The 12,559-nt window shown below is 38.0% G+C and overlaps 1 protein-coding gene across 2 annotated transcripts in view; it reads left to right on the top strand.

Moving 5' to 3' along the window:
• Nucleotides 1-12,559, top strand: part of CTPS2 (CTP synthase 2) — a 68,692-nt gene that overhangs the window by 15,939 nt on the left and 40,194 nt on the right. For both annotated transcript variants that reach the window (XM_026035313.1, XM_026035312.1), the window contains exons 13-15: nucleotides 698-792; nucleotides 1,675-1,737; nucleotides 2,272-2,315. In XM_026035313.1, coding sequence (XP_025891098.1) covers nucleotides 698-792; nucleotides 1,675-1,737; nucleotides 2,272-2,315 — 202 coding nt within the window. The remainder of the gene's footprint in view (nucleotides 1-697; nucleotides 793-1,674; nucleotides 1,738-2,271; nucleotides 2,316-12,559) is intronic.

Raw genomic sequence — 12,559 nt, 5'->3', positions numbered from 1 at the left:
TCTCAGTGCATCCAAACTTGTGTTACTTATGGAAGGAGATAGACTTGTACAGTGATAAGCACCAGACATCGCAAATTAGTGTCAGACTGTATCCTCAAATGCCATTTCAGTCTCTTTAGACGAGCTGCAGTGTTTTAGATAACTAAGCAAAACGCTTTCTGTAGAGTGCAAGTCAGTTGTCAATAATTTTTCTTTGTCAACTAGAATTGCAGTAAAAAGCAGTTAGGTAAATATTGTGTTTAGGCTTGTAAATGCTTGTGATACTTGGCAAACTTGTTCTTTTGAGCGCCAATATTAACAGAAATTCAATTTATATATGTAAAAAGATTTTGTTATCGGATAGCAAAATTCGTTTATTTAGATGTACTTATTAGCTGTCAGGTTTTGCTATTAAGTTCCTAAAGTGATGACTGCACAGCTAGTTTATTTAAGCAATGTGAATTTTGCTGTGAAGAATGAGGTTGGTCAGATGAGAACCGGGGTGGGAAGATGAGACAGAAATTTTAAATTCAAATCTAAATTCTGCGTCCCATACAGTTATACAAATAGGGCATGTCCATGTTGTACTGAGGAGCTGGAATATATTTTTTCCCCTGCRCTTGCTTTGTTGCAACCTGAAAATCTTTCTTCTTGCATGGATTTATTTTGCTGACTTGATTTTACCTGCCAGTCCCTTTATATATGAATCTCATTTCAGTGGCATTCTTGTCCCAGGAGGGTTTGGGATTAGGGGAACAGAAGGCAAACTCCAAGCTATCTCCTGGGCAAGGACAAAGAAAAAACCTTTTCTGGGTAAGACTGTGAAGGCTGGAAATTATTGTATTTTGGAGATGTATAGGAAGCTAATTGATCTGATTTTTTAAAAGACTGTAGAACTGTATAAAACAAACAAGCAAATCTACTGGTACTGGACTTAAAAAAGTAATGGGGTCAGTGGGTAAAATGGAGTATACTAGGGAGGGATCCTGTCTTGCAGTCGTAGGTTTCCTATTGTCAATATCTACCTTGTAAGCAATGCCTGTGGTCCTGTACTGTGGTGTTGGAGAAGGAAGAAAGAGAAAGACTGTGCCTTCCCCAAAGGCTTTATTGGATGTTTTATCTGGAAAATCATTCCTTCTCAATATATTAAAGTTAGCATCATTATGGTTATTAATCATGTTTTTCATATTAATAATTTATATTGATTTAATGATACACCTCACTATGATAATGTCCAAAGTACCCATCTGGTCTATGAACTRTGCTGTTTGTGTAAATTGCTCTAAAGCTTGATTACTGCTTTAGATTTTTTACAATTCTGTGAATAATAGTGACTACTTTAGCTAGTTGTTAAAGCAAAATTTGAATTTGAATATACTGAGACTTTTTGTTTTTAGTTAGCTTTACAAAAATCATTACTAAAATGGATGGGAAGAAACTCCAATATTTCCTAAAAGGGCCTAAAGCACATAATTAGGCCGTGCATATTCACAGTATGCCAGGTTCAAATTTTTCCAAGTGTAGATTCTGCTTTGATCAGCCATTGTTGTTGTTTTAACTTTCTGGAAAGGTTATGAGTTGACTCTGGGTACTAAGATTTCTAAACAAGAAGTCAAGTTTAAGACATAATGGTGAGTATCTTGTAAGTCCAACTGTTTATCTTGTTAAATTCTGGGGTTTTGTTTCCTCTTACAGGAGTTTGCTTAGGAATGCAATTAGCAGTTGTGGAGTTTGCAAGGAACTGTTTGAACTGGAAAGGTAAGGTCTGTATATCAGCATGGATATAATTTGGTTAGAAGGGATTTCATTCTGTACATGCAATGTATATCTATTAATCAGTTTAGTATATAGGTCTTACAAACATTAGATACCAAGCTCAAAATGGCCCTGTTGCAAGAACTAAGCAGCTTGGATTATCTTTCTATATGAAGGAATAGCAACTTCTCTTGTGCAGGTTGCCTGAAATCCTCTCTTTAATCTCATTCATGTAGCTGAAATGTGTTAACCTCTATAGTCTTTTCCTGGAGCACGTGGGAGGTGTGAAGTRAAGTGAGATGGGATTTACTTATTTGCCTTTGCATTTTTTCACTGGTTGGAGCTGCCAGACCGAAGCAGATGCAGATCATATGTTCGCTATGGTAGCTTCAAGAGAGCTGCATCATATTTCATACTTCCACTTGTGAGGGTGTAGYGGAAACACAAGCCATAAAATGCCACAAAGCTCTGCTGGTGAGTCTGTAGTGCCTGTAGGACATGGAAATACATTGTATTTGTTTTGAATTTCTATTTCAGATGCAAATTCTACAGAATTTGACCCTGACACAAAAAAACCTGTTGTAAGTACTGATTYTTCTCCTGCATGCTTTGTGACCATACTCTTGTATTAAAAGGAAGTTACTTGTCTGTAAATTAATTAAAGACTGTCTACGTATTTTATGTACAAGGACCTGAAGAGGTGTCCACTTACTAGTGTTTATAAGGTGTTTTCTTTCGCATAGTCCCTTGCCTTCACCTGCTCAGATCTGGAGTTTGCCGTAGTTTGATTCTTGTAATTATTGTACTAACTTGCTTGTACATCAATCCTGGGAACAGAGAATAATGATAAGGCTGGCTTTACTAGAGAGTGAAATACAGAGGGAAATCCAAGCGGGTAAAATGCACTTTTACTTTAAAATCTCAAAAATTCATTTGAAGAAAACTGATACAGAAACAGTAGTTTCTGATGAACACTCCATTAATTAATCACTGCASCAGAGGCTTACATCTTACAGTAAGTACTATCTCATTTCTCACATGAAGTTTTCCATTCTTTTTCATTTTCTCAAAAACTCTTACAGATCATTTGCAAGTTTCACCATTATAAAAAGGCTGTATCATGCTCTCCTGAACCAGGAAACATCTGGAAAAGCTCCAGTCTAAAATTCCACCACTGGCATGCCACACAGAGAGCCCTATCCAATCTACAGCATTGATTGTTTTCTCAAAAGGACTACATGCATAAAAACTGTGGATAAGAAAAATACTACCTATCTATATAAAGGAAATATAAGAATTTTCCAATAACTTTCCATATCTGTCTTTCACTTTCCAGATTTTAAAGTAAAAGTACATTTTACCCGCTTGGATGCAGCCCTGAGCCACGTGCTGTAGGTGACCCTGCGTGTGCAGGGGGGTTGGACTCGATGACCTCTGAGGTCCCTTCCAACCTTAAGCACTCTATGATTATATGATTCTATGATTTCAGTTTCATCTGCTTAGTTTGGAAAGTGCAAGTGGAAGAACTTTAAAGCATTAGACCTGTGTCAATGTTGTTTCGATGTATTTTTCTGCAAAGTAGGGGACAGAATCTGGTCTGAACTTGAAGGTAAGTTAGAGACCTTCAGAGTGTTAGTCAGCTTGAGACATGTGGCTAAAACTTAGTGGGGTTTGGAAATGTTCTCAGAAGGACAAAAATAAACTTGCATTTGATTCCAAATGCTGTGGTTTTAGTATTGGAAGAGGTCTTTTTCTTTGCCCTCCTCAACTATTTTAGAGAACACACTTTTTCCTTGGAAGGATCATCTTGTTAATACCGATATATTGTAAAATATGGAAAATTTTGAAAATATATTGCAAATTTTGGGGTAGCAGGGTGCCTCGTACATAGGGCTGATTCTGGGACTTCTTTGGCTATAGTGTTTTTTTGTGCCACAGGATATTACTTAGGTGCACAGGGTATTATTCCACTCYTGCTCCATAGGAGAGAACAGCACTACTTCTGTCAATACCATATGTTTATTTCTTTTATTTCACCCACTAAATAGAAAGTGGCATTTAGATTTATTAAAGATGTTTAGCCTTATTTTTCTTGTAATTCAAGTTTCTGAGTATGCAATGACTGAAACATTCTGTTGAAGTGATTTTTTTTTCCTTTTTTTATATCCTTTGAACTACTGTTAGAGCTTGCTAGCTGTGAGTCTGAATTAGCATCAACTTCTTTGAAAGATGYTTGGATCTGACTTGGATCACCAAATTGGCAATTTGAGCTCATGGTTGCCCTCCCATTATTTACCATGACCTTTTATAACTGCAGAGAACTTCTGCTGTTAAATTCTAATCAAAATCAGTTGTCCTTGAATTAGTACTTCCTTACATCTGACTGTGAGCACAGGTGGCTGAAATTAGGCATACTGGTCCCGTGTTAATAGGTGAAGGGAAAAATGCCTGCAGACAAGAGTCTATGCAATTTTGAGCTCCCTTCCACTGGCTGGTGGTAATGGGCTTCTGTGTGATGTAAATTAGGCTTCTAATTTTCAGGCCCCTAAAGTGGGATACATCTCATTTAACTTCCTATGACTCCATTCAGCTAGTTGCCCTTTCATGACACACTCAGCTAATGTATTTTAGAGGCCTTCCACAGAAAGGAGTGAGTCGCCCTGTGAAAGTSCTGGCTCCTCTCCATTTGCTCTAAGGATTGCTCGTAGTAGCTAACTGGGATGYAGAGCTCTGCATTTAGGAAGTGAATCCCACCCTTGAAGAGTGGAACGTGGAAGCATCTTTGCTGCAGTCATAGAACCATAGAACCGTTATGGTTGGAAAAGACCTTCAAGATCATCCAAGTCCAACCATAAACCCATCCCCACCCTGCCTACTGAACCATGTCCCTAAGTGCCTCATCCACACATTTCTTCCACACTTCCAGGGATGGGGACTCCACCACTTCCCTGGGCAGCCTGTTCCAATGTTCCACCTCTCTCTCTCTCTGTGTAGAAATTTTTCCTGATATCCAACCTGACCCTCCCCTGGCCCAACATGAGGCCTTTTTGTCCTGTTCTGTGGGTACTTTGATTCCCACCTTGCTGCAGCGACCTTTCAGGTAGTTGTAGAGAGGCATGTCCTACTTTCAGTCTTTTCTGTTATTATGATAGTATGCATTAGTACAATAACTTGTATCTTGGAGCAAGTTATATCCTGTGATGCCTCTGTGTGAGACTCCTCTAACTGCTCACTTAGGACCTGCTCCTTTGGAAACTGGAGAGGAAGGAAAGGCACAGGTGAAGCAGCAGTTGCATTTCCTGTTATTTTTAAGAAAAAGGATAAGAAAGAGAAAAATCAAATAGGCAGTTTAGCAAAGAGACTCAGGCGCAACCATAGAGTATGCAACTTCTGCTTTCTTCATTTGCTCAGCATTCAACTACTTAGAGCTATGCATACTAAAATTAATAAATTTCCTTTCACAGTACTTAACAGAAAAGTCGCTATTCTTTGCTGCACTGTTTGCCTTTTGATTTTTGAATTGTTGAGAGTTGTTTCCACCCTTCTGCTGTGCCTCTGTGGAAACTTGAAACTTCAYTTCTTTCCTTAAAAACAAAACTGAGGTTATGACGTCATTCAGAGCTGCATGAGAGAAATACTGCAAGAACTGTGAGTGATGAGAAATGACGTTGTTGGTAACTCTTCKGAACTAAAAGGGCACATGTTATTGTACTGCAGCGTGACATTGCCTGTCTTTGTGAGAAGTTGCTGTGAGATGAGATAGCTGCTGTGACTTGTTCTGCACGATGACGAGCGCACAGTTACACGCGCACGGGTAGTGAATGTCTAACAACCTCTAACAAGCTGTGTTAGCTCGGCGGCTCCCCTGCTTCTTGCTCCAGTGGCTAGTATTGCAGTGGTGTTACTCAAGCTGGGCTCTGCTAAATCATCCGTAAGTCGCTTTATGCAGGAGGGCACCCCTATATAACCTGGTTTGTTTCTTTGGGGGAAGACTCATAGAAATTTTATCGGTATAAGAATGACTATGAGTGTTTTAGAGATGAGATTGGATGTGCTGATAAAAGGAAGATGAACCATAATGACTTATTGATATAAAACGTAGTCMAAATTTTGTTTCAAACAAAATGCTGGAGGAAATGGTATTTTTTTAAAATATGAATAGCTATATAATGAAAACTTAGAAGAAATACAGTATTGAATTTGTAAAAGATGTGGGTTATAAGCTGCATCTGAGAGATTTGAAATCTGTTATTTTTATGATAGGTTGGAGTTATTCATTTAGGCTTAAAGTAAAAATGTGTACTCAATAAAAAGCAAGGAGCGTCAATGTGACAGTATTTTTTAGAAGTCATCAGAGCATATATTTTATAATGATAGAAAAGCAGTTTAAGGTGTTTGAGTCCTTTTTTTTTWAAAAAAATATAGGTTTGATTTCAAGTAGACAAAATGGTATATTGGGAGCACAGGTATATGAGCACTCATTATAGCCCCCCAAATTCCTGATCTTGATCTAGTTGATTATTTGAAGGTCATATTAAATTACATATTCTTAAGGTTCCTCCTGCTCTGCTTTGTAGCCTTTTGGATAGCAATAATAGGTAATTATTACTTTGCTGTGAAAAAAAAAYAGTAGTACATCAACTTGAGAGTAATGCTTACTGTGAATTTAATGTTGAATGATCATTTGAAGTTTTCTAAGTGAATTCTGTATATTATATAAACTGCCAGGGAGCCTACATCACTGCATGGCAGAGCAGTGTTTTGTCTTGTTCCACCTCTCTCCTCTTTTTTCTTCCCTTCCTCTATTTGATTTTTTTAGAAATCTTTCCAATGACCTTTTCATTATGCTCTTTGCCCATTTTACTGTAACTGATCCTGTTCTTGCAAACATGAATATTTCTGATGATAATGCTAAMATTTATTTTTATAAAGACAAAGCTAATTGTGATTGCGACCATGGTTCTTCACAGCTCATTGCATCTTGTGTAGGATGATGGAATTTCAGATACTGCACCATATATTTTCTCGAAGTACATTTTCTCCTAACTCTGGAATTKTGCAGAAATAGATTTTGCCAGTAGGTGACACTCCAATAACATGCTTGTTTCCCCATGCCCTCCCTTTCCATTCAGAATGTCAGTATAACCTGATTGAACTCAGACATTTCTACTGTTGTTTAATAGATGAAAAGGAGCCTGTGTGCCACTTACGCAAAAACACTGCTCATAGTTCTGTGGTATTAGTGAGGTGTGTTGAAAGGAGCTAAAGAAGAAAACGCCTGTGTGGTACACATAGATTTGAAAGCAAAAGGTGTTGTTAATTTATGACAAGTAAAAACATCTTCAGAACCTACAAAAAGTAGCAAGTATAGTGTGTTTCTTTTTTTTTCCCCTTAAAGTAGCAAACTGAAGGAAGAGTGGAAGGATTTGTGTAGAAATGCCTCCAGCAGTCTGTTTGAACACTTGTAATACCGTGTTTGAAAACCTTTGACGTTTCTGTCCATGCAGCGCTGACGTGAAATAGGAAGTGCTTTAATCCTCCTTTCATAGAGGGGATAGGAGCACTAATAGGAAGTCTCTAAAGCACTTGATACCTTTTGCAATTAATTTGACTCTTCAAGTCCTCAGAGAACCAGATCTTAACTGATTTATGAGGGTAATGAATGATGTTAGTGTTAAAATTCAGTCTACAGTATTGAGCTCCTCATACACAGTATTATTTTTCATCAGTGTCTATTTTCTTCTGTTTTTTCTTTTTTTTTTTTACTAACTTCCTAGTCACGTAATATGATAAAGTAATTAAATAAAATCTGTAGAATTATATTGAAATAAATATGTCTTTTGGAATTATGAAATGAAAAGATTAAATGCGAAATGCAGTGAATGATTTAATTTGAAGCAGCTTAGTTCTTAGGCATACCTGTATACTAACAATTACAAGAACTGTAAAAAAAAACCTGCTGCTTTTAAAGGGAAAGGTGTAGTTAGGTGAATGCAACTTGAATCCAACGAAGAAWATCACAATCATCATACTTAATAAAGTATGTTGTCAATAACAGCATAGTAATACTACAAGTGTTTTAAAAAACCGAACTAATTACCATATGGAAATATCTCCTGATGTGAATGAAGAAAGGGAACTGCGCAGAGGATTAGATCGTGTTCACTAGGGGACAGCTGAATGATGTGTCTTCTTCCCTTGCATATTTTTATTCCTGTGAATTGCTCTAGAGGTCAAGATAATAACTCACTCCAGTAACAATTTTATAGTGTGAAATAAAAACGCATAATTCTTCACTAATTGGGAAGCAGCTTAATTGGAAAGTACTGGATAGCCAAAAGGCAAGGAAAACAATGCCAGACTATTCCATCTCATGGCAAATACATCTTTATTCTTTCTTTTTTATTATCACAACAAGGGCATCTGCGGGTTTAGGTGCGCATGTGCTGTGTCTGAACTCCAGGCTTTTCTCCTTTCAAAGCAGTGATACGTCTGGTTCTTGCAGATGCATTACTGACTTGTACCAGTTATCTTTTTTATAAGCAGGACAAACTCATCAAAGCTGACACTTCCGTCATTATTTTTGTCCATTGTTTTAATTAAGTTATCAAGTGAGAACGTATCCTGGAGTTTTTATAGGAAAAGAAAAAAAAAAAAAAGAGAAGAACTAAATATATGAGTTGCCACAACTGGTTTTCTAAAAGGAATATCGCCCAGAAATGATACATTCAGTAAAATGCGGTGTTATGAGACAATGTTACTGGTAGTGCTGTGTTCAGCAGTTTTACTGGCTAAACCTGAAGTGCAGTGCCTGCCATCACCTGCCAAAGCTGTTAACAAAGGTATAGTAGCCACYTGAGAAGCAGGAGCTGTTGTCTGCTTCTCACTTGATATTTCAATGTGTGCATATAACCTGAGCACTCCAAAAACCTGTTATATTATCTAGAGGTTCACACCCACCAGTGGAAAAAGCCAGAGCACCTGCCACAGGCACACCACAGGTATTACTCGYGGAGGTTACTTCACTCTCATGTAGCTAAATTGGATTTAAGATACATTTCAAAAATAAGGAAACGGAGCAGGTAGAATAGCTACAGCATGCTTTAAAAATTAATATGCCATGCCACCCATTGCTTTATTAAAAACTATTGCAGGGCCCAAATAGACWATTTGAAAATATGTTACTACTTCCAGAAGGCTTAAGATCAGGACTTGAGAATCTCTTCTCTGTTTTCTCTCTGTTAGGAATATTGTGCTTGTCCTTCAAAATTCTTTGCTGATGTATTAAAATCTACTACAGATTATTAACTCTCTTTATTCATTGTGACTGGGAAGAGCACATGTAATATTCTGACTATTCTGATTATGTCCCTGAGAAAGCTTGTGCACAAAATAATATAAAGGTAATTTTGAGTTTAAATCTTTAAACTGCTTTACTTCTWTTGATGCTTTTATGTTTCTGTATGTTTTGCCTGTCCTACTTTATGTTGATCTATTRCGATGCAATATATATTTCTGCAAACAGAGCAGAAAGAAGATGATGTCTAATGCCCAGATGAATAAGAGGAGCATTTCTTTTTTCTGAACATTGACTTTYCACCAAATCTAAATTAATTTTTGTCCTAGGCTGAACTGTCTACAACCTATATGCAAAGCAGTATCTTTGTGAATTTTTTATCTTATTTTCTATTAGCTCGGGAGTTAACTTCTTTCTGAAAGATATGTTATTGAAAAGGAGAAAAATCTAGTTTGTTTCATTATAATTATTTTAATTTACCATTTTATCTTAGTGAAATGGCTAAACTGGATTACTGTTTCTTTCAGACCATTTGTAAAAATTGCTTTYGTCAGCTGTCCCAAATACAGTATTTAAGGATTTGTCTAGCAAAGGATATTTTTCTAATGCTTTGAAATGTGTATTTCTCTTTAGCTGAAATGTTTGGTGATGTCTCTTTTCTTTATTATAATCTTTCTCCAATGGCCAATCTTTTATTTTGTGAGGGTAGGAATCATAGAATCATAGAATGCCGAAGGTTGGAAGGGACCTCAGAGGTCATCGAGTCCAACCCCCCTGCTCACACAGGGTCACCTAGAGCACGTGGCACAGGGCTGCATCCAAGCGGGTTTTAAAGATCTCCGAATCTAATCCAGATGCATACAGTACTTTTCAACTTGCCCTACAAGACACGTTATTTASATTGCAGCATAAAAATCTTCTATCTGACTCAGATACGATATTCTAGGTGAAAATTAGCTGATATTAAAAAGCATCTGTGTATGTATTTGTATTGCATAGGGCTTTGCTATAAAATCTCTGACTGGATATCTRTTTGGAGCTACTCTTCATTAATATGAGTGAAGTTTCATAAACCTGCCCTTATTTAAAGATTATTAATGGAGTTGGTGAAATCAGGTGGGGCAACCTGATCTTCATTGCAACAGCATTGCCTTTGTCTCCTTTATCCTAACGATTTCTTAAGAAGTACAACGAAGACAGTGAAAAGAATGAGGCTTACCTTCAAGTACTGTGCAAATTGATTCTGAAGCAAATTTTTCAGTCCACCAATGGACAGTGCATTGGTGCTACCCTCCATCAAAGCATATTGGGTGAAAAACTTCAAAAGGTTGTCATTGAGTAAATGTTCCATGTTCTTCTGGTGCTGTCTTGAGGAGTAACTGAAAGCAAAGCAGCCAGTAACAGTTCTATACATCAAAACATTCTGGAAGTAACTCTGATGCCCAGTTCATTGCATTGCCGACAATGTGAAATGAGAAATATTTAACATAGAGGACAAAGGTTTTCTCTGTAAAACTAGCTCCACTCCCACAGGAAAATTAAAAAAAAAAAAAATAGGCTTACCTCACAAAATTTGGGAAAATAAATAAATAAATGAATAAATAGGCTTACCTCACTCACGAAATTCAGAGCTTTTAAATGTATCCAGCAGAAGTCAGAGTCGCAAGGTTGGAGCTACCTTTATAGTTGCTTGAGTACTACAGCTCCACCCTGATGATGAAACTGGCTTTTAGTCAGTGCACTAGTTTTATTTTTTTTTCAATAGGCRAAGGAAGATGGTTACTTTAGCAGAAGGTCAAAGTAATTTTTTAGCAGTGAAATGGGTCACTGTCAACATCCATCAGTGCCCTTGAGATAGGGTCCCCTGGTCTTTTTTGGACTCTATCAATTTTTTTTTTTTGGACTCAGTCTATATTTAAAGTTTTCTAAATGTCTATTATAATATCAAATGCTATGCATATCTCTACAGAAGTCTTTTTCAAGCTCGAGTACGGCATATTTTGAAGTGTAAAATATACAAATTTCAGAGAATAGTTCTCCAAGATGGTCTATAATTTTAAATATAGATTGAGTCCAAAAATAATCACCCAAAAAACAGGTTTGTGTCTTAAATATGAGGGTGCCACTAGCCCTTTGCATGAAATGTTAATCACCAATGCCAGTGCTTGTTCCTCTCCAACTTTAGTGTTGCTATTTAAACCCAGGAGASTTTTAGGATGTCCTGAGATAAAACGGTGCTTGCTAATATTAAAAATCAGAACACCACGTGGTGTGGATGGAAGAAAATTGAGCTGTTGCAAATGGGAAAGATGAATCCAAGGTAYCGAAAAACTGTTCCTTTTTGGGAGCACCCTCATCACTGATTGTGTGGGTCCATAAACCTCATAGCTGTGGGTTCTAAAATCATCGTGGTTTTGGGGGCATTTTTAGCAACGTTTTGTCCAAGAAATTGATGCTTCATGGGCCAGCAAGAGGTGAGGAACTGTGGCTATTTTTGCGTGGTGTGATGGCTGCTGGTTCTGGCTGTGGGCTCTGCCTCATGTTTGCAATTGTTTCTCACTTCCTGGCTCCAGGTCCAGCAGCTGGAGCTTTCACCCTGTGCTTCTCTTACTGAGAAAATTGTATAGCTCTGGAGAGCCAGTAGCTTTGTGGATATGTAGGATATGGGTGGGTTGAGAAGTTTGTGGAGTGAGTAGGGACTTTCCTGGGAAGACTAGGCAAACTTCATATACCRTACATTAGCAGCTTTTTTGCATCTCACTAGCTAAAGGATCGGGGTGAGTAGAATTGTACAGGCCCTCCAGAGATCATCTAATTTGTGATTAGATGATCTTACCCTTCTGCTGAAGTGAGATTGCTGGTATCTGTGTTCTCTTCCTTCCTTGACCTATCCAGGCCTTTGACATTCTGGATAAATCCCCTGACCTTTCCTTTTCTGGTTGGGAAATCATAGCTAGTTCAGCTTTCCTTTGAGAGTTCTGTGTGCTTCTCTTAGACCTCTTTATCTCTGGTCTTTCTTTGGTTGGTTGACATCCTCCTTGAGATGCTTGACCCGAAGTTGCACAGCTTGGTCACTGTTCTGAAGAGGTTATCTTTGTGCTTTAGGGGCCTGAAGCACCTGGTTGATGGACGGAACCTGTAYGTCATTTTGCAGAGAGGTGGCGGGTGGGCTGGTGGCAGATCTTTCATAGTGGTCACTTCATACTGCATTTGTTGTGGGACAAACAAATACATTGATTTCTAGCATAAATCTAGCATAAAACCCCCTACTATTAGCTTGAGGGTCTGAGATCTGGGGTCAGGAATCCCCGAATCTGTGCGTAATCTAGCTAAGAGAGAAAGCTGGAAACAGACCTCCTTCTATTGGGCTCAACGGAGAGCCAGGAACTGTGGCCATCATCACCAGCAGAACCTCTCTTGCTAGTGCTTTAGGTGGTGGTAGCAGTCCACTTGGTAGCAAGTTTGGGAAGTTTGGTCTATAACTCAGTGTATGGATTAGGGCTGTTCCACATGCCAAAGGGGCCATGA

Source organism: Nothoprocta perdicaria, unplaced genomic scaffold (assembly GCF_003342845.1).
Source record: "Nothoprocta perdicaria isolate Ctin4 unplaced genomic scaffold, notPer1 scaffold_158, whole genome shotgun sequence".
NCBI lineage: Eukaryota > Metazoa > Chordata > Aves > Tinamiformes > Tinamidae > Nothoprocta > Nothoprocta perdicaria.
This window is presented reverse-complemented; position numbering and strand designations above follow the sequence as displayed.